Here is a 24,087-nt window from a genome sequence, read left to right on the forward strand (position 1 = left end):
TGTACACTGGACAGAAAGTTAGGCTAATGAAGGTAAACATCAGAAACACAAAGCAGAAAGGTGATAAAACAACTTTATTTACCAATATATGTTTAGATTTTAGATAGCTGAAGATAAATAAAGCCTTCAAAACGTTTATATAACGTTTATTATTTTTTCTACACAGTCATCAGCCGTCGGCCACGCATCACTATTACACATAATGACGTGCAATCGGCATCCGATGATTTTTAGCTGATCTTTTTATGAACTGATCCTTGTCTTTATTACATGGAGCGATAATCTGCTGAATCGGCCTGATTTGGCAGACTATCCCTTCGTGTAATAAAGCCCTTACATTGTCAGAGTTGGCTGTTACAGGGATACGGCCGGGTAGTGGGTGGCGATGCTGCCGCCATTTCTTCCCGGCTATATGTTCTGATCACAGCGGGTCACATGACAGATGACGAAGTCGAAAGTGATTTTTCATGACATTGACTTTTTAAGAGGTGTAAGATATTCGGAGCTTACATGGAAAACGGGCTCTGTGTTAGGGTGGGTTCACACTACATTTTTTTCATCAGTTTTTCATCATTTTTTTTTGCAAAAAAAAAACTGATAAAAAAAAAACAGATGCAACTGTGTGCGTCCGTTTGATCCGTTTTTCCATTGACTTCCATTATAAAAAAACTGATCTGTTTTTTTTTTTTTTGACAAACAAAAACATAGTCAACCTCATTTTTGTGTCCGTAAAAAAAAACGGATCCGTTTTGATCCTTTTTTTTTTATAATGGAAGTCACTCCGTTCTTAGGCTATGTACACACTACGTATATGACCGGCCGTTTCGTGACCCGTCCGGGTCATGGAACGGCCGGTCTCTGCAAAAGATCATTCCGGCCGGTACTTAAGATCTTTCCGGCCGCAGTGTTCTGATGCGGGCGCATCAGCGCGCTCCCGCATCGGAACTCTCTTAGCAAACAATGAAGCAAGCGACTGGAGCCGCTCGCTTCATTGTGTGAAGTGACAGGTCTTTCTGCGGCCGCAGAAAACTGACATGTCAGTTCTTTGCGGCGCCATATGGGATCCCGGCCGGAGCGCATCCAATGTGAATACGCTCCGGACGGGATCCCATAGCAGTAAAGGCAGTGTTCCACACCATACAAAGTACGGCCATTGTTGCCGATGGCAACAACGGCCGTACTTTTACGTAAGGTGAACATAGCCTTAATCCGTTTTTTTCAAAAAAAAGGATTGCAAAAACGTAGTGTGAACCCAGCCTTACACTTCATTTTCCTTGCAGATCTATCTGAGCCCCACGATGGGAAGGTAACAGATATATTGAGATTGTCAGAAGACTTTTTACACACGAATCGACGGCTCGCTAAAAAAAAACAAAAAAACTTTTCCCCGCGTCTGTGTAAACATAAGTTGTACACAAAAACAACAGTTTTTGTTACTTAGTTGACGGCACTCTCCTAATTAGAGATGTCTCTGTCTACAGACGGAAACAATTTGCGGCTATATTAGACAACGCTCTCACATTAACCTCTTGATTGCCGAATCTACAGAATGTTTTTGAATTTATGTAAAATAAAAGGGCAATGACGTGGGCCAAAAAGCCTAAACAGCGGTGGACCCGATCATCAAGTGATTGCCTCGACTTTTCTATCGAGGTCTGTATGTTGTTGGACATCACGGACATCATAACCACCAGTCATGGGTGGCACGGGCCCAGGTGGCCATTCCTTACAACAACAAAAAAAATTACAATAGAAATATATTAATTGTGAGGTCTGAGATTAATAAAAGAAAAAAAAAAACAATGAAGAAATGGAGAATGACACTTCCAGGTCTAAATATATCCCGGAACATAATGATGTCATCACTCGCAGCAATGGTGAGCAGGAAAAGAAGGGTGAACTCCCAGCATCTGGGGCCCAAATGGGACAAATCTGATACTTACTATTATAAGTAGTATAAAATATATAAAATTGTAAAAAGAATGTGCATCCATGACATAGTACATGATGTCCACCCACCCTTCCAGGGTTATAACCTGCAAATGAAGAGAGAAGGGAACGTTAGAACAAGATGAACACAAGAAATTCACATTTTATTGGAAATTTATTTACACCTTATACATTCTTGTATATAGAGCAGTATTATAGTAGTTATATTCCTGTATATAGGAGCAGTATTATAGTAGTTATATTCCTGTATATAGGAGCAGTATTATAGTAGTTATATTCCTGTATATAGGAGAAGTATTATAGTAGTTATATTCTTGTATATAGGAGCAGTATTATAGTAGTTATATTCTTGTATATAGGAGCAGTATTATAGTAGTTATATTCTTGTATATAGGAGCAGTATTATAGTAGTTATATTCTTGTATATAGGAGCAGTATTATAGTAGTTATATTCTTGTATATAGGAGCAGTATTATAGTAGTTATATTCTTGTATATAGGAGCAGTATTATAGTAGTTATATTCTTGTATATAGGAGCAGTATTATATTAGTTATATTCCTGTATATAGGAGCAGTATTATAGTAGTTATATTCCTGCATATAGGAGGCAGTATTATAGTAGTTATATTCTTGTGCATAGGGAGCAGTATTATAGTAGTTATATTCCTGTATATAGGAGCAGTATTATAGTAGTTATATTCCTATATATATGAGCAGTATTATAGTAGTTATATTCCTGTATATAGGAGCAGTATTATAGTAGTTATATTCCTGTATATAGAAGCAGTATTATAGTAGTTATATTCCTGTATATAGGGGCAGTATTATAGTAGTTATAGATCAATCGGTAGGAACGTAGTGCCCGCACTCTCGGTGTATAAGGGTAATAGATGCAGATGAGGCGTGAATGGAAAGACAATACACGGCAAGTGTGTCAGACTGATGCCGGGGTGCTACGGCAGGAAACACAGTGATATGATGGCATAAGCAAGGAGGTAAAAGATCACCGAAGCACTCACCGGTTTGTAGTAGTCTTCAAAGGTTTATTACATAAACATCACAGGGAGGGGAGATGGTGGATAAGGTGCGGGAGCGTCTCTGCAAACAACCGTTTCACGCCGAAGCGCTTTGTCAAGTTCAGAGTACGTCACTACCGGGGTAGGTGTGTCTTATATGCATACAGTGTACATGAATGAATAGTGAAAACATAAAGAAACATAGGTGATTAGAAAGTTATATACATAAATCTTACAGGAAAACGCTCCAATCATTCCTTTCGTTAAGTCCCCCAGGGCCAGTAGCGTCTAACTTAGCAATCCATAGTGCTTCATGTCTAAGTAACCTGAGGTGCCTATCGCCTCCCCTTTCGTGTAGATCAATACGCTCTAAGCCTAGAAAGCGGAGGCATTTGGTATTCCCTGCATGGACCTTGTTCACATGATCGATGAGCCGCGGAACACCCTTTCCTGTTCTAACAGAGTATGCATGTTCTTTATATCGCGTCCACATTGGTCTCTTAGTTTTGCCAATGTAGAAGCGATTACATGGACAAATAATGGCATAGACGGTGAAAGGGGTTCTGCATGTGATAAGGCTGTCAATTTGGCAATCTACACCATTAAGTTTAATGTAGTCAGAGGGAATGAGTTGTGAGCAGTAGTTGCATGTACCGCAACGTTTATTACCTTTAATAGTACTATGACTCAACCAGTCGTTGCGCACTCTTTTTTGTGACATGTTCACATTAAGAACATTACCGATGGTGCGATTCTTACGATAGGTGATCAGTGGGCCTAATGTCGCTATCTCTTTAAGTTCTTCGTCCTGTTCAAGCAGATGCCAATGCTTGTGTATGCTGTTGGCAATAATATTATTTAGTGGGGAGTTCTGGAATGCGAAGGTGAATCTGTTAGCTTCTTTGTTAGGACTAGGTTTGGGTGACAGTAATTCGGCTCTAGAGAGTGTATTAGCTCTATCTCTCGCTGCTGATACAATATTAGGGGGGTAATTCCTCGCTAGTAGTCTCTGTTGGAGGGCATCGGCTTGTTTTGAATAGGACTCGACAGTACTATTAATTCTCTTGAGGCGGACCATCTGACTATAGGGGATTGAGTTTTTTACCCGGGTGGGATGCGAACTCCCGTAATGGAGTAAAGCGTTACAAGCGGTTTTCTTCCTAAAAACCGAGGTTTCCAATTTATCATTAGTCACTTGTACTTGAACATCTAAGAAGTCTAGAGAGGTGCCGCCTATGGTGTATGTGAAATACATGTTAACCCCATTGTTCACATTGAGGTAATTAACAAAGTCTACAAAACTGTCATTACTGCCATCCCACACAACGAAGACATCGTCCACATAACGGAAATATGCTCTGATGCCTCCGATGTGTGGGTTATGGGCACAAAATACCAAATCATTTTCTAGCTTAGCCAGAAATAAATTAGCGTATGTGCAGGAGACCGGCGTACCCATCGCGGTGCCGACCTCCTGCACATACCACTGGTCATCGAACAGGAATACGTTGTTACGCAGGACAAAATATAAGGCTTCCTTAACAAACTCCCTAAATGCAACAGGCTGATCACATCTAGACACGAACCAATCGATTGCCTCTACACCCGCATCATGGGGGATGCGGGTGTAGAGGCTCTCTACATCGATGGAAGCCAGAATACAGCCATCAGAAAAGTGTATAGTATCCAAGGCATTAATGAAGTCTCCCGAATCTTTAAGGTAGCCCATGGTCTCAGCAAGTAAAGGTCGTAAGGACCAGTCAAGAAATTGTGACAAGTACTCGGTAGGTGACCCAATGGCTGACACGATGGGGCGCCCAGGTGGTCTGTCCAGGCACTTGTGGACTTTAGGCAGGAAATACCACCTGGGCGCCCTTGGTGCAGGGGGCAACAGCTTCTCGGCTGTGCGTTTTTGAATGGCTCCATTGCTACTATACTTATGGAGGAGGGTGCGAAGCTGCTCCTGAATCTTTGGTATTGGATTCTTAGTGAGCAGGTGGTAAGTATTGCGATCACCTAACTGTCTTTTAGCCTCCTCCATGTAGTAGGGCCTTGACATGACCACAGTGGCCCCTCCTTTATCCGCTCTCTTTGTGATTAAATTGGGGTGTTTTTTAAGCCATTTTAGGGCCTTACTTTCTTTAGGTGTTAAATTATTAAATGCTTTAGGGTAGACCAGGGCTTTAATATCTTTCATAACAAATTTGTGAAACGTATCTATGGGACCTCCTGGTGTCACCTGGGGGCAGTAAGAAGATTTATTGCCTCCCTTAAAGGGATCAGCCATGGTCTGTTCTCTAGATGGCGCCTGGGAGTCAAGGCCAGCCAAGAACCTGGTACACTCTATCTCCTGTCGATTGAAACCAGCTGGGACTTGGAACCCTAGGGGACCCACAGAACAGCGGGTCTCACTCTTAATCTGCTGCTCACTAAAGCTTTTATTGGTATTAAATTGTTTAGCCAGGTTGATCCTGCGGATGCCCTTGAATAGGTCAACTTCAAAATTGGTGGGTGCAAAGTCCTCGGTCAGTCCAAAGTTGAGACCCTTGGACAGCAATGTGATACAGTCCGGTGGCAGAGTCTCTCCTGAGATGTTAATGAGGTTGGGGGCGTCATTTAGTGTCTCCATGACACTCGTTTCCTTTGTTTTACTCTTGAGCCTCTGGCGTCTGGCTTTTTCTCCTCCTCTCCGGGTTTTCCTTCTAAAGGGCCGCTCCTTTGGTTATGTTGGTAAGTAGTACCGCTAGCGCCCTCATCCGACGCGCTAGTATCGGATTCGGTGGTCCAATATTCAGAAGCCTTTTTCTTGCTATTGTATCTCTTTTTGTTCTTATTCGTTTGTTTGTGTACTGCTTGTTGCCAGCCAAATATTTTATTTGAATCGTAGTCCAATTTATCTCGGACAAATTTATCACGTTTCACTTCCTTTATTTCCTCTTGCATATCTTTAAGTTTCTTTTCTAATTTATTTAGGAAAGTAGTGGCTTGAACAGTGGTGGCTCTGGTTTTATATTCTAGTTTCATTTGACATAAGGTAGTAGTGATAGACTCGTATTCCCTCTGATTACGCTCCAGGACTAAGTCCATCAAGTTAGTGGCGTGAATCAGGTGTGCTTGTTGCCATGCTTGAATGAAAGCGGGGTCATCTTGAAACAAAGAAGGATTTTTATAACTCCTTAAGCCTCTGGGGACTCTACCGCTGTCCTTGTAAGCCTGAAGTGAATTTATAGTCCAAAATAGACGCATCTCCTTCTCGGCCATGGACATGATGCGGTATTCAAGCGTCTTCAAGCTAATCACTTGAACTTCATTCTTACTGTTGCAGGACGTGAAATACGTCCCCGCACCCTCCCTCCCTGTGTGAATGGAGTCTTGTTCCATAGCCTCATGTTCCATGTCGGACTGTTATACCCACAGCGATGTGCTCAGCAAGTAGACGGGATAATAGATCAATCGGTAGGAACGTAGTGCCCGCACTCTCGGTGTATAAGGGTAATAGATGCAGATGAGGCGTGAATGGAAAGACAATACACGGCAAGTGTGTCAGACTGATGCCGGGGTGCTACGGCAGGAAACACAGTGATATGATGGCATAAGCAAGGAGGTAAAAGATCACCGAAGCACTCACCGGTTTGTAGTAGTCTTCAAAGGTTTATTACATAAACATCACAGGGAGGGGAGATGGTGGATAAGGTGCGGGAGCGTCTCTGCAAACAACCGTTTCACGCCGAAGCGCTTTGTCAAGTTCAGAGTACGTCACTACCGGGGTAGGTGTGTCTTATATGCATACAGTGTACATGAATGAATAGTGAAAACATAAAGAAACATAGGTGATTAGAAAGTTATATACATAAATCTTACAGGAAAACGCTCCAATCATTCCTTTCGTTAAGTCCCCCAGGGCCAGTAGCGTCTAACTTAGCAATCCATAGTGCTTCATGTCTAAGTAACCTGAGGTGCCTATCGCCTCCCCTTTCGTGTAGATCAATACGCTCTAAGCCTAGAAAGCGGAGGCATTTGGTATTCCCTGCATGGACCTTGTTCACATGATCGATGAGCCGCGGAACACCCTTTCCTGTTCTAACAGAGTATGCATGTTCTTTATATCGCGTCCACATTGGTCTCTTAGTTTTGCCAATGTAGAAGCGATTACATGGACAAATAATGGCATAGACGGTGAAAGGGGTTCTGCATGTGATAAGGCTGTCAATTTGGCAATCTACACCATTAAGTTTAATGTAGTCAGAGGGAATGAGTTGTGAGCAGTAGTTGCATGTACCGCAACGTTTATTACCTTTAATAGTACTATGACTCAACCAGTCGTTGCGCACTCTTTTTTGTGACATGTTCACATTAAGAACATTACCGATGGTGCGATTCTTACGATAGGTGATCAGTGGGCCTAATGTCGCTATCTCTTTAAGTTCTTCGTCCTGTTCAAGCAGATGCCAATGCTTGTGTATGCTGTTGGCAATAATATTATTTAGTGGGGAGTTCTGGAATGCGAAGGTGAATCTGTTAGCTTCTTTGTTAGGACTAGGTTTGGGTGACAGTAATTCGGCTCTAGAGAGTGTATTAGCTCTATCTCTCGCTGCTGATACAATATTAGGGGGGTGAGTTTAAGGAAGCCTTATATTTTGTCCTGCGTAACAACGTATTCCTGTTCGATGACCAGTGGTATGTGCAGGAGGTCGGCACCGCGATGGGTACGCCGGTCTCCTGCACATACGCTAATTTATTTCTGGCTAAGCTAGAAAATGATTTGGTATTTTGTGCCCATTACCCACACATCGGAGGCATCAGAGCATATTTCCGTTATGTGGACGATGTCTTCGTTGTGTGGGATGGCAGTAATGACAGTTTTGTAGACTTTGTTTATTACCTCAATGTGAACAATGGGGTTAACATGTATTTCACATACACCATAGGCGGCACCTCTCTAGACTTCTTAGATGTTCAAGTACAAGTGACTAATGATAAATTGGAAACCTCGGTTTTTAGGAAGAAAACCGCTTGTAACGCTTTACTCCATTACGGGAGTTCGCATCCCACCCGGGTAAAAAACTCAATCCCCTATAGTCAGATGGTCCGCCTCAAGAGAATTAATAGTACTGTCGAGTCCTATTCAAAACAAGCCGATGCCCTCCAACAGAGATTACTAGCGAGGAATTACCCCCCTAATATGGTATCAGCAGCGAGAGATAGAGCTAATACACTCTCTAGAGCCGAATTACTGTCACCCAAACCTAGTCCTAACAAAGAAGCTAACAGATTCACCTTCGCATTCCAGAACTCCCCACTAAATAATATTATTGCCAACAGCATACACAAGCATTGGCATCTGCTTGAACAGGACGAAGAACTTAAAGAGATAGCGACATTAGGCCCACTTATCACCTATCGTAAGAATCGCACCATCGTTAATTTTCTTAATGTGAACATGTCACAAAAAAGAGTGCGCAACGACTGGTTGAGTCATAGTACTATTAAAGGTAATAAACGTTGCGGTACATGCAACTACTGCTCACAACTCATTCCCTCTGACTACATTAAACTTAATGGTGTAGATTGCCAAATTGACAGCCTTATCACATGCAGAACCCCTTTCACCGTCTATGCCATTATTTGTCCATGTAATCGCTTCTACATTGGCAAAACTAAGAGACCAATGTGGACGCGATATAAAGAACATGCATACTCTGTTAGAACAGGAAAGGGTGTTCCGCGGCTCATCGATCATGTGAACAAGGTCCATGCAGGGAATACCAAATGCCTCCGCTTTCTAGGCTTAGAGCGTATTGATCTACACGAAAGGGGAGGCGATAGGCACCTCAGGTTACTTAGACATGAAGCACTATGGATTGCTAAGTTAGACGCTACTGGCCCTGGGGGACTTAACGAAAGGAATGATTGGAGCGTTTTCCTGTAAGATTTATGTATATAACTTTCTAATCACCTATGTTTCTTTATGTTTTCACTATTCATTCATGTACACTGTATGCATATAAGACACACCTACCCCGGTAGTGACGTACTCTGAACTTGACAAAGCGCTTCGGCGTGAAACGGTTGTTTGCAGAGACGCTCCCGCACCTTATCCACCATCTCCCCTCCCTGTGATGTTTATGTAATAAACCTTTGAAGACTACTACAAACCGGTGAGTGCTTCGGTGATCTTTTACCTCCTTGCTTATGCCATCATATCACTGTGTTTCCTGCCGTAGCACCCCGGCATCAGTCTGACACACTTGCCGTGTATTGTCTTTCCATTCACGCCTCATCTGCATCTATTACCCTTATACACCGAGAGTGCGGGCACTACGTTCCTACCGATTGATCTATTATCCCGTCTACTTGCTGAGCACATCGCTGTGGGTATAACAGTCCGACATGGAACATGAGGCTATGGAACAAGACTCCATTCACACAGGGAGGGAGGGTGCGGGGACGTATTTCACGTCCTGCAACAGTAAGAATGAAGTTCAAGTGATTAGCTTGAAGACGCTTGAATACCGCATCATGTCCATGGCCGAGAAGGAGATGCGTCTATTTTGGACTATAAATTCACTTCAGGCTTACAAGGACAGCGGTAGAGTCCCCAGAGGCTTAAGGAGTTATAAAAATCCTTCTTTGTTTCAAGATGACCCCGCTTTCATTCAAGCATGGCAACAAGCACACCTGATTCACGCCACTAACTTGATGGACTTAGTCCTGGAGCGTAATCAGAGGGAATACGAGTCTATCACTACTACCTTATGTCAAATGAAACTAGAATATAAAACCAGAGCCACCACTGTTCAAGCCACTACTTTCCTAAATAAATTAGAAAAGAAACTTAAAGATATGCAAGAGGAAATAAAGGAAGTGAAACGTGATAAATTTGTCCGAGATAAATTGGACTACGATTCAAATAAAATATTTGGCTGGCAACAAGCAGTACACAAACAAACGAATAAGAACAAAAAGAGATACAATAGCAAGAAAAAGGCTTCTGAATATTGGACCACCGAATCCGATACTAGCGCGTCGGATGAGGGCGCTAGCGGTACTACTTACCAACATAACCAAAGGAGCGGCCCTTTAGAAGGAAAACCCGGAGAGGAGGAGAAAAAGCCAGACGCCAGAGGCTCAAGAGTAAAACAAAGGAAACGAGTGTCATGGAGACACTAAATGACGCCCCCAACCTCATTAACATCTCAGGAGAGACTCTGCCACCGGACTGTATCACATTGCTGTCCAAGGGTCTCAACTTTGGACTGACCGAGGACTTTGCACCCACCAATTTTGAAGTTGACCTATTCAAGGGCATCCGCAGGATCAACCTGGCTAAACAATTTAATACCAATAAAAGCTTTAGTGAGCAGCAGATTAAGAGTGAGACCCGCTGTTCTGTGGGTCCCCTAGGGTTCCAAGTCCCAGCTGGTTTCAATCGACAGGAGATAGAGTGTACCAGGTTCTTGGCTGGCCTTGACTCCCAGGCGCCATCTAGAGAACAGACCATGGCTGATCCCTTTAAGGGAGGCAATAAATCTTCTTACTGCCCCCAGGTGACACCAGGAGGTCCCATAGATACGTTTCACAAATTTGTTATGAAAGATATTAAAGCCCTGGTCTACCCTAAAGCATTTAATAATTTAACACCTAAAGAAAGTAAGGCCCTAAAATGGCTTAAAAAACACCCCAATTTAATCACAAAGAGAGCGGATAAAGGAGGGGCCACTGTGGTCATGTCAAGGCCCTACTACATGGAGGAGGCTAAAAGACAGTTAGGTGATCGCAATACTTACCACCTGCTCACTAAGAATCCAATACCAAAGATTCAGGAGCAGCTTCGCACCCTCCTCCATAAGTATAGTAGCAATGGAGCCATTCAAAAACGCACAGCCGAGAAGCTGTTGCCCCCTGCACCAAGGGCGCCCAGGTGGTATTTCCTGCCTAAAGTCCACAAGTGCCTGGACAGACCACCTGGGCGCCCCATCGTGTCAGCCATTGGGTCACCTACCGAGTACTTGTCACAATTTCTTGACTGGTCCTTACGACCTTTACTTGCTGAGACCATGGGCTACCTTAAAGATTCGGGAGACTTCATTAATGCCTTGGATACTATACACTTTTCTGATGGCTGTATTCTGGCTTCCATCGATGTAGAGAGCCTCTACACCCGCATCCCCCATGATGCGGGTGTAGAGGCAATCGATTGGTTCGTGTCTAGATGTGATCAGCCTGTTGCATTTAGGGAGTTTGTTAAGGAAGCCTTATATTTTGTCCTGCGTAACAACGTATTCCTGTTCGATGACCAGTGGTATGTGCAGGAGGTCGGCACCGCGATGGGTACGCCGGTCTCCTGCACATACGCTAATTTATTTCTGGCTAAGCTAGAAAATGATTTGGTATTTTGTGCCCATAACCCACACATCGGAGGCATCAGAGCATATTTCCGTTATGTGGACGATGTCTTCGTTGTGTGGGATGGCAGTAATGACAGTTTTGTAGACTTTGTTAATTACCTCAATGTGAACAATGGGGTTAACATGTATTTCACATACACCATAGGCGGCACCTCTCTAGACTTCTTAGATGTTCAAGTACAAGTGACTAATGATAAATTGGAAACCTCGGTTTTTAGGAAGAAAACCGCTTGTAACGCTTTACTCCATTACGGGAGTTCGCATCCCACCCGGGTAAAAAACTCAATCCCCTATAGTCAGATGGTCCGCCTCAAGAGAATTAATAGTACTGTCGAGTCCTATTCAAAACAAGCCGATGCCCTCCAACAGAGACTACTAGCGAGGAATTACCCCCCTAATATTGTATCAGCAGCGAGAGATAGAGCTAATACACTCTCTAGAGCCGAATTACTGTCACCCAAACCTAGTCCTAACAAAGAAGCTAACAGATTCACCTTCGCATTCCAGAACTCCCCACTAAATAATATTATTGCCAACAGCATACACAAGCATTGGCATCTGCTTGAACAGGACGAAGAACTTAAAGAGATAGCGACATTAGGCCCACTGATCACCTATCGTAAGAATCGCACCATCGGTAATGTTCTTAATGTGAACATGTCACAAAAAAGAGTGCGCAACGACTGGTTGAGTCATAGTACTATTAAAGGTAATAAACGTTGCGGTACATGCAACTACTGCTCACAACTCATTCCCTCTGACTACATTAAACTTAATGGTGTAGATTGCCAAATTGACAGCCTTATCACATGCAGAACCCCTTTCACCGTCTATGCCATTATTTGTCCATGTAATCGCTTCTACATTGGCAAAACTAAGAGACCAATGTGGACGCGATATAAAGAACATGCATACTCTGTTAGAACAGGAAAGGGTGTTCCGCGGCTCATCGATCATGTGAACAAGGTCCATGCAGGGAATACCAAATGCCTCCGCTTTCTAGGCTTAGAGCGTATTGATCTACACGAAAGGGGAGGCGATAGGCACCTCAGGTTACTTAGACATGAAACACTATGGATTGCTAAGTTAGACGCTACTGGCCCTGGGGGACTTAACGAAAGGAATGATTGGAGCGTTTTCCTGTAAGATTTATGTATATAACTTTCTAATCACCTATGTTTCTTTATGTTTTCACTATTCATTCATGTACACTGTATGCATATAAGACACACCTACCCCGGTAGTGACGTACTCTGAACTTGACAAAGCGCTTCGGCGTGAAACGGTTGTTTGCAGAGACGCTCCCGCACCTTATCCACCATCTCCCCTCCCTGTGATGTTTATGTAATAAACCTTTGAAGACTACTACAAACCGGTGAGTGCTTCGGTGATCTTTTACCTCCTTGCTTATGCCATTATAGTAGTTATATTCTTGTATATAGGAACAGTATTATAGTAGTTATATTCTTGTATATAGGAGCAGTATTATATTAGTTATATTCCTGTATATAGGAGCAGTATTATAGTAGTTATAATATGGATGTAGAGTACGGTCGGCACTGCCGGTATTCGTAGCGTGTGAGACTGAATGTGATCCAACCTGAATCAACTGATGCGGCGGGGTGCTCCCAGGGAGACAAGATAGCGTTTAAAATCACAGGTAGAAAGAAAGACTGGGGCACTCACCGGACTTGCAACTTCAGTTTATTTGCGGTATGGCTTCAATCCTAAGGTGAGGGAGGACAGATGGAATAGCGGGCGCTTACACCCCCGGGATGACGTTTCACGCCCACTCGGCGCTTCTTCCTGCCGGGGAATCACCTGACCTCGGGGAGGGGAGTGTTTTTTGGTGAATGGTATTTAAACACTCCCCTCCCCGAGGTCAGGTGATTCCCCGGCAGGAAGAAGCGCCGAGTGGGCGTGAAACGTCGTCCCGGGGGTGTAAGCGCCCGCTATTCCATCTGTCCTCCCTCACCTTAGGATTGAAGCCATACCGCAAATAAACTGAAGTTGCAAGTCCGGTGAGTGCCCCAGTCTTTCTTTCTACCTGTGATTATAGTAGTTATATTCCTTTATATAGGAGCAGTATTATAGTAGTTATATTCCTGTATATAGGAGCAGTATTATAGTACTTATACTCTTGTATATAGGAGCAGTATTATAGTAGTTATATTCTAGTATATAGGAGCAGTATTATAGTAGTTATATTCTTGTATATAGGAGCAGTATTATAGTAGTTATATTCCTGTATATAGGAGCAGTATTATAGTAGTTATATTCTAGTATATAGGAGCAGTATTATAGTAGTTATATTCCTGTATATAGGAGCAGTATTATAGTAGTTATATTCTAGTATATAGGAGCAGTATTATAGTAGTTATATTCCTGTATATAGGAGCAGTATTATAGTAGTTATATTCCTGTATATAGGAGCAGTATTATAGTAGTTATATTCCTGTATATAGGAGTCAGTATTATAGTAGTTATATTCCTGTATATAGGAGCAGTATTATAGTAGTTATATTCCTGTATATAGGAGCAGTATTATAGTACTTATACTCTTGTATATAGGAGCAGTATTATAGTAGTTATATTCTAGTATATAGGAGCAGTATTATAGTAGTTATATTCTTGTATATAGGAGCAGTATTATAGTAGTTATATTCCTGTATATAGGAGCAGTATTATAGTAGTTATATTCCTGTATATAGGAGCAGTATTATAATAGTTATGGTTCAGGGAAGAAAAAGAGTGCTGCACCTCACACCTATGGCTGATACTAGTACCTCTCGGCTGCATAAAAAACATCAGAATTCTGTATGTGAATTGATCAAGCCACACTGCCCCATGTACCGCTAGCACTCCTTTATAAGACCCACATGACCAAAATTAGCAGGATATGTCTGTGCTCACATGTCTGGACCCTATGTCTTCCCCATTCTGTGAGAGCAGTAATGGTAAGTGTAATACCATATCCATACTTGTGTCGTTTGGGGGCAGCCTTCCCCGCCGGTGGTGCTGGCTGGGTTTTGGTGGGGCTTTTTGGGTCTGGTCCTGTGACATTGGGGTTGCAGGGCCGTTCCATGGCCTCCCTTCCCTGCATGTGCACGCTTTGCGGGGTTGGCGGTCGCTGACCGACACGGTGTGGAGTTAGCGTAGGGACCCGTGTGGACCAGAGGACCTGCGCGGTGGTACACGGGGCAATATGGCTTGATCAATTCATATACAGACACTCTGGTGTTGATTTTTAATATAGGCCTAGCGGCATTAGTATCAGCCATAGATGGGATGTGCAGCCGTTCCACTCTCTCCAGTTCATTATAGTAGTTATATTCTAGTATATAGGAGCAGTATTATAGTAGTTATATTCCTGTATATAGGAGCAGTATTATAGTAGTTATATTCTAGTATATAGGAGCAGTATTATAGTAGTTATATTCCTGTATATAGGAGCAGTATTATAGTAGTTATATTCCTGTATATAGGAGCAGTATTATAGTAGTTATATTCCTGTATATAGGAGTCAGTATTATAGTAGTTATATTCCTGTATATAGGAGCAGTATTATAGTAGTTATATTCCTGTATATAGGAGCAGTATTATAGTAGTTATATTCTTGTATATAGGAGCAGTATTATAGTAGTTATATTCTTGTATATAGGAGCAGTATTATAGTAGTTATATTCATGTATATAGGAGCAGTCTTACAGTAGTTATATTCTTGTATATAGGGGGCAGTATTATAGTAGTTATATTCCTGTATATAGGGGGCAGTATTATAGTAGTTATATGCGGTTCACGGTTCATTTCTGTCTTTTTGGCTTGTGCATATTTTATAGTAGTTATATTCTTGTATATAGGAGCAGTATTTTAGTAGTTATGCTTCAGGAAGATACAGGTGCCGGCACTGTCTGAATACTGCTCAATCAGTAGCTGTGCGCTGGAGTCGGATAAAGGGCTAATAAACTGCACTGGTAAATAGCCGCGGTGCTCGAACAGAGACAAGGGCAGTACGGTATATAAAATAGAAAATAAGTCCAAGTACTCACCGGATGAAGTGATCTCTTTGTGCGTTTATTCAGACATCACAGGGAGGGAGCGGTGGCAAGGATGCGGGAGCGTGTAGCAGACAACTGTTTCGCGCCTCATCGCTTTGTCAAGTCTTGTAAGTCTTTGTAAGACTTGACAAAGCGCTGAGGCGCAAAACAGTTGTCTGCTACACGCTCCCGCACCCTTGCCACCGCTCCCTCCCTGTGATGTCTGAATAAACGCACAAAGAGATCACTTCATCCGGTGAGTGCTTGGACTTATTTTCTATTTTATACATTATAGTAGTTATATTCTTGTATATAGGAGGCAGTATTATAGTAGTTATATTCTTGTATATAGGAGCAGTATTATAGTAGTTATATTCTTGTATATAGGGAGCAGTATTATAGTAGTTATATTCTTGTATATAGGAGCAGTATTATAGTAGTTATATTCTTGTATATAGGGGCAGTATTATAGTAGTTACTGTATATTCTTGTATATAGGAGAAGTATTATAGCAGTTATATTCTTGTATATAGGAGGCAGTATTATAGTAGTTATATTCTTGTATATAGGGGCAGTATTATAGTAGTTATATTCCTGTATATAGGAGCAGTATTATAGTAGTTATATTCTTGTATATAGGGACAGTATTATAGTAGTTATATTCATGTATATAGGAGCAGTATTATAGTAGTTATATTCTTGTATATAGGAGCAGTATTATAGTAGTTATATTCTTGTATATAGGGGCAGTATTATAGTAGTTACTGTATATTCTTGTATATAGGAGAAGTATTATAGCAGTTATATTCTTGTATATAGGAGGCAGTATTATAGTAGTTATATTCTTGTATATAGGGGCAGTATTATAGTAGTTATATTCCTGTATATAGGAGCAGTATTATAGTAGTTATATTCTTGTATATAGGGACAGTATTATAGTAGTTATATTCATGTATATAGGAGCAGTATTATAGTAGTTATATTCTTGTATATAGGAGCAGTATTATAGTATTTATATTCTTGTATATGGGAGCAGTATTATAGTAGTTATATCCCTGTATATAGGAGCAGTATTATAGTAGTTATTTGTATTTTTCTCCCCTTTTCTGGGCAGCTGGCACTCCCCTTTAAAAGACCCATGTGACCTAAGTCGGCAGAGCATATACCTGTGCTCACACGACAGTACCTTCATGTTTTTCCCATCCTGTCTGCAGCAGTTTTTGGTGAGTGTAATACCATATCCATACTTGTGTTGTTTGGGGGCAGCCTTCCCCGCCGGTGGTGCTGGCTGGGACTTTTTGGGGGGGCATTTTGGGTCTGGTCCTGTGACATGGGGGTTGCAGGGCCACTCCATGGCCTCCCTTCCCTGCATGTGTACGCTTTGCGGGGGTGGCGGTCACTGACCGACACGGTGTGGAGTTAGCGTAGGGACCCATGTGAGCCAGGAGACCTGCACGTTGGTACACGGGGCGATATGGCTTGATCAATTCATATTCCAACATCCTGAAGTTGGTTTTTTAAAATAGGCTTAGCAGCATTAGTATCAGCCATAGGTGTGATGTGCAGCCGCTCCTCTATCTCCATGTCGGATTATAGTAGTTATATTCTTGTATATAGGAGCAGTATTATAGTTGTTATATTCTTGTATATAGGAGCAGTATTATAGTAGTTATGAACTGGAGAGAATGGAACCGCTGCACATCCCATCTATGGCTGATACTAATGCCGCTAGGCCTCCTCCGTGTTTTGCACTCCTCCTGGTAAGACCCACATGACCGCAATTAGCAGGAGACACCTGAGTGCACATGGTTTTAATCCCTCCTGTTTTTTCCCATTCTGTTTGCTGCAGCTATGGTGAGTGTAATACCTTATCCAGACTTGTGCTGTTTGGGGGCGACCTTCTCCGCCGGCGGTGCTGGCCGGGTTCTGGTGTGGTGTTTTTGGGTCTGGTCCTGTGGCATGGGGGTCGCAGGGCCGTCCCATGGCCCCCGTTCCCTGGCTGTGCACGCCTGCGGGGTTGGTGGCCACTGACTGGCACGGTGTGGACTTAGTGTAGGGACCCATGTGTATCAGATACCGGCACGAGGTACATGGGGCAGTATGGCTTGATCAATTCATACACAAAATTCTGATGTGTTTTTTATTTAGCCTAGGGGCATTAGTATCAGCCATAGGTGTGAGGTGCAGCACTCTGTTTCTTCCCTGAACCGCATTATAGTAGTTATATTCCTGTATATAGGAGGCAGTATTATAGTAGTTATATTGTTGTACATAGGGGGCAGTATTATAATAGTTCTATTTATTGTCCATAGTTGTCTTGCTCCTGGGAGTTCATAGAGATCACATTACAGATGAGACTTACCACATACTATATACTGTAATTTATCATATATTACTTGCCATTAGTGCCAAAGAAATCCCATGTTCTCTAGTGGCAAAACAACAAGAAACAATTCTCTGAATTAGCCATTATCTAGAGAGTCTATTCACAGTTAAGTGTAAAGCTACATCCTCCAGTTTTTTATATTTCTCTTGAGTTTCCAATTGATGTCTGATAATTAAACTGCACAGAGGAGATAAAGAATACCGAGCTGACGTAGTCTCATCACAGGCGGCTCAAGGTATCAGCGCTCACAACATGACATTATTTAGCGGCCAAGATCCAGATCTCATCCTGAGATCCTTGTATAGAGTGTATATAGAAAACCAGGTCATTCATTAAAGTGACAGTACATTTTATGTATATTCTGAACTTACTGTCTTGGTATGATGACGGAGACCATGCCCCACATTGTCACTCAGCTCTGGGATCCAAACATTTCCAACTTTTAGAAAAATGGGCCCAAGACGTGTGTTAACCCTTTCCAGCCCTAAACCCCATGGATGTTTACATGAATGTCTTCTTTACCCCAGACCACCTGGGAGGTTGATATTAGTTTAGTATACTAAACCCCTGGGACAGTGTTGGACTGGCCTACCAGAGGATTGGAGAATCCTCCGGCGGACCACCACCTTTAGAACCTGCACACTCACTGACTGAAATGTTTCTCACTGATTCTTCATTGGTGGCCCCCAGGATCATTCCCTCTGGTGGGCCCCAGATACCCCAGTCCAACACTGCCCTGGGATATTAGGTAATAACAAGTCTCTATTAGATCAGCCCCCCCCCCCCCCTCCTTTAATACAATCTGGATTCTTCCGTCCTTCTCAATGGCTCCCTACGGTGGCAAATACGCCAAACAGTGAGAACATCAGGTCGCCGACAACAAACCAGATGGGTCGGTATACAGCTCAGCTTCTAAAATAGAAACCAGCCGCATCCGTCCCACAGAAAACCTTATGCAGTGTTTATGTTTTCCGCAACGACATCAGGGTTCGGCTCTATGGAGACGCATATTTCACGTCTAGTTCGGGCCGCTGCATCATCAGCATTTTGTTCTTTTTTATGCCGCAAGGACCATGAAATTGCTTATTTTTCTAAATTCGGCATCATTGTTGTTTCCCAGCACATCCCCCTCCCCGCCATCCCCCTAACCCACAGACTGGCAACACTTCCCATACAGATCCAATACAGTTAAAGAGAAACTTCCATTCTCATTAGCCATTGCAGGGTCCACCAGGCTCATTTCTCCAATATGTACAATCCCTTTAAGTCAGATAGGTGCCCTGATAGCTGATTATACTGTATCTTCAGTTGATTGATGGAAGGTTCTAGTTATAGGGATAGTTTGAGGGGACAGCAAACAAGGTAATTTCCAAGGACAGGACAGGAGAACCAAGGCAAACCACCCGATAACATTCACAGCGGTACAGTGATATTACCTTTCTTCCTGAAACAGCACCACCTCTGTCCTCAGTTTGGGTTTTGCAGCTCAGTTCCATTGAAGTGAATAGAACTAAATTGTAATACCACACACAACCTGAGGACAGGGGTGGCGCTGTTTAGCAAAAAAGTAGATGTGCTTTTCCTAATCCTGGATAACCCCTTTAAATCTATAATTGTGCACTTCTGTATTATATGGGCTGTGTATGGTATGATTATCTTGGCACTACATGTTGGAATTACATAAGTACCTGTGTTAAAAATAAAAAAAAGTAATACGTAAAAAAAATTCAGTGGGGGCCAGCGCACAGCCGGGGTGGGGGGGGGGGGGGGGGGGTGGGGGGGGGGGGGAGGGGATGTTGGGGTCTTAGCAGTGAGACCCTGACTGATCAAAACTTTTGACTTTTTTTTTAAGAGAGTGCCCCTCTAAATCTATACTATTACGCTTCTATGCAGTGGTATTAATTGGGCTGTATATGGCAGTATAATCTTAGCACTACATGTCAGTATTATTTTGGCATAGAAAGTGGAGCTATGTTCACACTGCGTATTAGTGGTAGTAGAGTTATGCTTCTCTAGCTTGTTTCGAAGCGATCTGAAACAGGTCATTTACTTGGAAATCTTCGCCCAGCCCAGTAAACCACACAGAACCTTTTGGATCGAAAAATCAAGTTTAATTTGGCTGAAATAAGTACTCCGTACCGGACCGCATGGAAATCCACGGCCGTGAGTTGGAACATTTCCATCCTCAAACAATGGTCGTGTTCATTTTTCACGGCGCCGTATACGATACGGCCGTAAGCTCATACGTAGTGTGCATTGTGCGGGCGTATATCGTATACTTCCCAGCGAACGCATCAACCTCAAAACTACGTGCGTATATCCGCGGTTCGCACTACGGCCGGAATCATACGCAGTGTGAACATAGCCGTAATAGTCGTTTAATTTATTTTTTTTTTTTGCAGAAATCAATAGTACAGGTGATTTTAAGAAACTTTGTAATTGGGTTTATCAGCCGAAAAATGCATTTTTTATCATGAGAAAGCAATTTAAAGCTCTCCCCCGTCTTCATTGTTCTCTATGGAGAGCGGAGGGGTGGAGGGAGATGAGGCACCAAAACAGGACAACAAAGAGTTAATTTAAAGCTACATCGTGGGCTATCTCCTCTTAAGTCAGCACTGACATCTCTGACCTCCACAGGTCCCGCTCTGTAATCCTTTGTTCTCTGCTCCCGACTAATCTCCCTCCCTCCTCCTCCCCCCTCCCCTCTCTATAGAATAGACAGGGGCACGTCTGATGCAACAAGACATAATTTCCTGATAACGAGCAGTGGATGAGAGAGAGAGGGGAGGGGGGGGCTGGGGAAAGTCTTATTGAATGCAGATAATGGCATATTTGCCTAATAAACCCAATTACAAAGTTTCTTAAAATCACCTGGACTATTGATTTCTGCAAAAAAATTAAATAAAAAAAATACGACAGTGACACTTTAAATCTATTTTGAGGTACTTCTCCGGACAGCAGGGTATATTCGTATTTACAACCTGGGAAAGTGAATAGTGACACATCCGGGCTCTCCATAGTTTGTGATCGTGTCTGTAGCTCCGATAACGCAGCCATGTACGGGGTCTTCTCCCATTTGGATTATGTGACCTTTCCCAGACGTCTAATATAAATAGCATGACTAGGAACTGGTTGCTAAAAGAGAAGTTGATGTCTGAAAACTACTCACAGTTTTATCAACTTCATCAATCCATAGAATAAAAGTGGATGTAGCAGAGCTAAATGTGTTATGTTATTGGTCTGTACATTGTGCATGTGGGATGACATCACCCAATGTGTTGTATATGACATTAGATAGATAGAGAGCTGGAACTGCAGGGATGTGGAACCTTTGGCCCTCCAGCAGCTTTAGCTTCGGCTGTCCAGGCATGATGGGAGTAGTAGTTTCGCAACAGCTGGAGAGCCAAGGTTCCCTACCCCCAGCCTAATGTATATAAATTAGGCCCAATGACAAATATAGCTCTGCTACATCTATTTCAAGGGCATCTGCAGTGCACCTCTGTAACCACACGTGTATTAGACCAGACGACAAACTCAGTTACGCTACATCAATCTATATCAAGTGCATCTGAGGCCTGGAGTGCCGTAAGCGTCTACACCTGTATTTCCTTAGCCGTAATGAGATTAAGGAATAGCAGAGAGGAGATGAAATAATTACAAAGCGGAACTTTCTGAGAAGGATGATGTGGATTTTCTTTGTGCCAACAACAATTTGCCTGTAATTTGTGTCTCCATTATCGGGCTCGGTGGAGTGAGGCGCATCCGTCTCAGAATAGACGGCGGGTCTTCATTCTGTCCAGTAGTCGGAGCTTTTATCGTCACTCCTGAGCTTTACTCAATCTGCCTGATTCTCTATCAATTTGGAGGAATTAGGCGGATTAGACCTGCAGGTAGACGTCCTCCGATACCTGGTTTGGAAGTAAATAGGTTTACAGGCGGTGGAAGTGCAGAGTGGAGTCTGCGCTCAGGGGAAGGAACAGCATCTGGTGTTTAGACGGGACACAGCCAGAGCTGCCTGATATGGAGTTTGAGTTCGACAATCCTTAAAGGGGTAGTGCAGCGGTAAAGAATTATTCACAGAATAACACACATTACAAAGTTATACAACTTTGTAATGTATGTTATGTCTGTGAATGGCCCCCTTCTCCGTGTACCACCACCCCCACCCGTGTACCCGGAAGTGTGGTGCGCTATACTCACCTGTCACGTGCCGACCCCGTCTCCGATCTTCAGTCAGTGACGTCTTCTTCGGACGGACGGCGAACAGCTCCGACTGTCCCGAATGCCGGCCGCCCTCTGCAGCGTCATCCGATGCTCAGCCGCGATTGGCTGAGCATAACTGTGCTCAGCCAATCACGGCTGAGCGGCTGATGACGCGACGTGTCAATTCTTTCGGCGGAATGCGGAATCTGCCCGTGCATAGAATGGTGTCTATAGCACGGGCGGAGAGGCGCGCAGCCGTGAGCGCGTGCATTCCGCAGAATTTATTCTGGCGTTTGTACATTATACTAGTTCGGGTTACTACTCGTCCTTCGGGTGTGTCTTAATTGTAAAGTCTATTAAATTTAATAGTCAAAACGAATAAAAAACGGTGGCAAAAAAAAAAATGTGTGTAAACAACTAATATAAAACGTCCGCTGTTTGCAAAAGACGTCTGAAAATAATGATCATGTTCATTATTTTGACGTCCGCGGCAAAAGCGGCCGTTATTCAATACATGCGTGCATTGGACGTCCGTTTTTCCATTGATTTCAATGAATTGCTATTGCAGTCAGTTAAATCGCGGCAAAAACAGGCAAAATTGTAAATTTGAAAATCAGCGTCCTTTTCTCTATTTTTGCCGTTGTGTGAACATAGCCTATTATGGGAAGTTCTGCAACTTTATAATATGCTCATTTTCACTATTTCTATTTGCAGCCAATGACTGGAAACAATTGTGTTTACCTCTCCAGACTGATCATCTGTCCTGATCCTATCTTTAAGTCCTGGTACATTTCAGTACAAAGGAAATGCCTGCTCAGCCAATCACATACTGCAGCAGTTCCCCGCCTCCGCCAGTGATTGGCTGAGCAGGCATTTACACCCATGCCTGTGCATGGAGAATAGACCAGGAATTAGAGATCAGCAGGGGCCTGATAAACGTCAAGGAGCAGTAAAGCAATCAATTCTTTTTTAAATTCCTGTTTATACAGCCATCATGGTTTCCATTATAACAGATGAAACCAATGGCACCCAACCAGTGGTGGACTGGGACTAAAAAGCAGCCCTTGCACACAAAGCCCCTCCATTCAATATTGTAGAGGGACGCTGCAGCACATTTTACAGCATTTGATCACATCCTTTATTACCCTACACTAAACCATACCATCAACATTAACAAGAAAACATAGAAACAACTAATCACATGACCAAGGAGTTTAGAGCTCTCTGCTCCTGTACACACACACAGAATGTCCTAGCTAGTTTCAGGATGTTCTGTATGTGCACTATGGTCCCAGACAAGCCTATGGACAAGACTGACCCATCTGGAATTGACTAGAAATGCCAGATGAACAGTCCGGCCCTGCACCCTACAGACCCTACTGACTCCAAACTGAGGTTCTGATGGTAGTGTGAACACAGCCTAATAGACCGACACACTGCTAAAGGGTTTGGTAAAATGTATCAGAGTAGATAAAGGTTATCAGACAATAAGAACGCCTTTAAGTGTGATACCCATCCTATATATGTGGGCCGGCTGTCAATAATCTGACAGCAGGGGGAGAGATGAGTGCAGAGAGATGACCCTCACAGCTGATGTATAATGCCCCTACGACTCCAGGTACTTCAACCATAAACCTTATTGAGGCCTCCCCCTCTCCCTTCTTATCTGTGCATTATCAGGCAAATCCGTCTTCATTACAGAGAAGCAAGAGAAGATGGGTTCTGCTTGGTCCATTATATCCTATGGAGGGGGAGGGGCTGAGGGGGATGAGTGAGCAGGAAGAGGAGACATGAAGGTCAGCTGTTTGTAGACTGTCTGGGCACCTAAAGCGCTGGATTCAGAGTCAGAAAGGTCAGTGTTTATCTAGGAACTAGCTGAGAACAGAACAGTACAGAACTGTACAGAAGGAAACTCTTTTGGTAAATAAAACCTTTTACAGAGTTTTGAAAATCGCTTGTACTATAGATATTTATTGTTTTTAGAAAAATGACCCTGAAATGACAGTTACGCTTTAACGTCACCTGTTCCCCCACTGATCCCGCGATCCTAATAGCAGGATACCCACTGTAGTGCCCGGGTGGCTTTG

General features: G+C 43.0%; 1 protein-coding gene across 3 annotated transcripts in view; it reads right to left on the reverse strand.

Annotated features, from left to right (window-relative positions):
* The window catches only part of CACNA1H (calcium voltage-gated channel subunit alpha1 H), a 440,438-nt gene that overhangs the window by 106,972 nt on the left and 309,379 nt on the right, over window positions 1–24,087 (reverse strand). For all 3 annotated transcript variants that reach the window (XM_069984196.1, XM_069984197.1, XM_069984195.1), the window contains exon 8: window positions 1,944–2,036. In XM_069984196.1, coding sequence (XP_069840297.1) covers window positions 1,944–2,036 — 93 coding nt within the window. The remainder of the gene's footprint in view (window positions 1–1,943; window positions 2,037–24,087) is intronic.

Source organism: Dendropsophus ebraccatus, chromosome 9, assembly GCF_027789765.1.
Source record: "Dendropsophus ebraccatus isolate aDenEbr1 chromosome 9, aDenEbr1.pat, whole genome shotgun sequence".
NCBI lineage: Eukaryota > Metazoa > Chordata > Amphibia > Anura > Hylidae > Dendropsophus > Dendropsophus ebraccatus.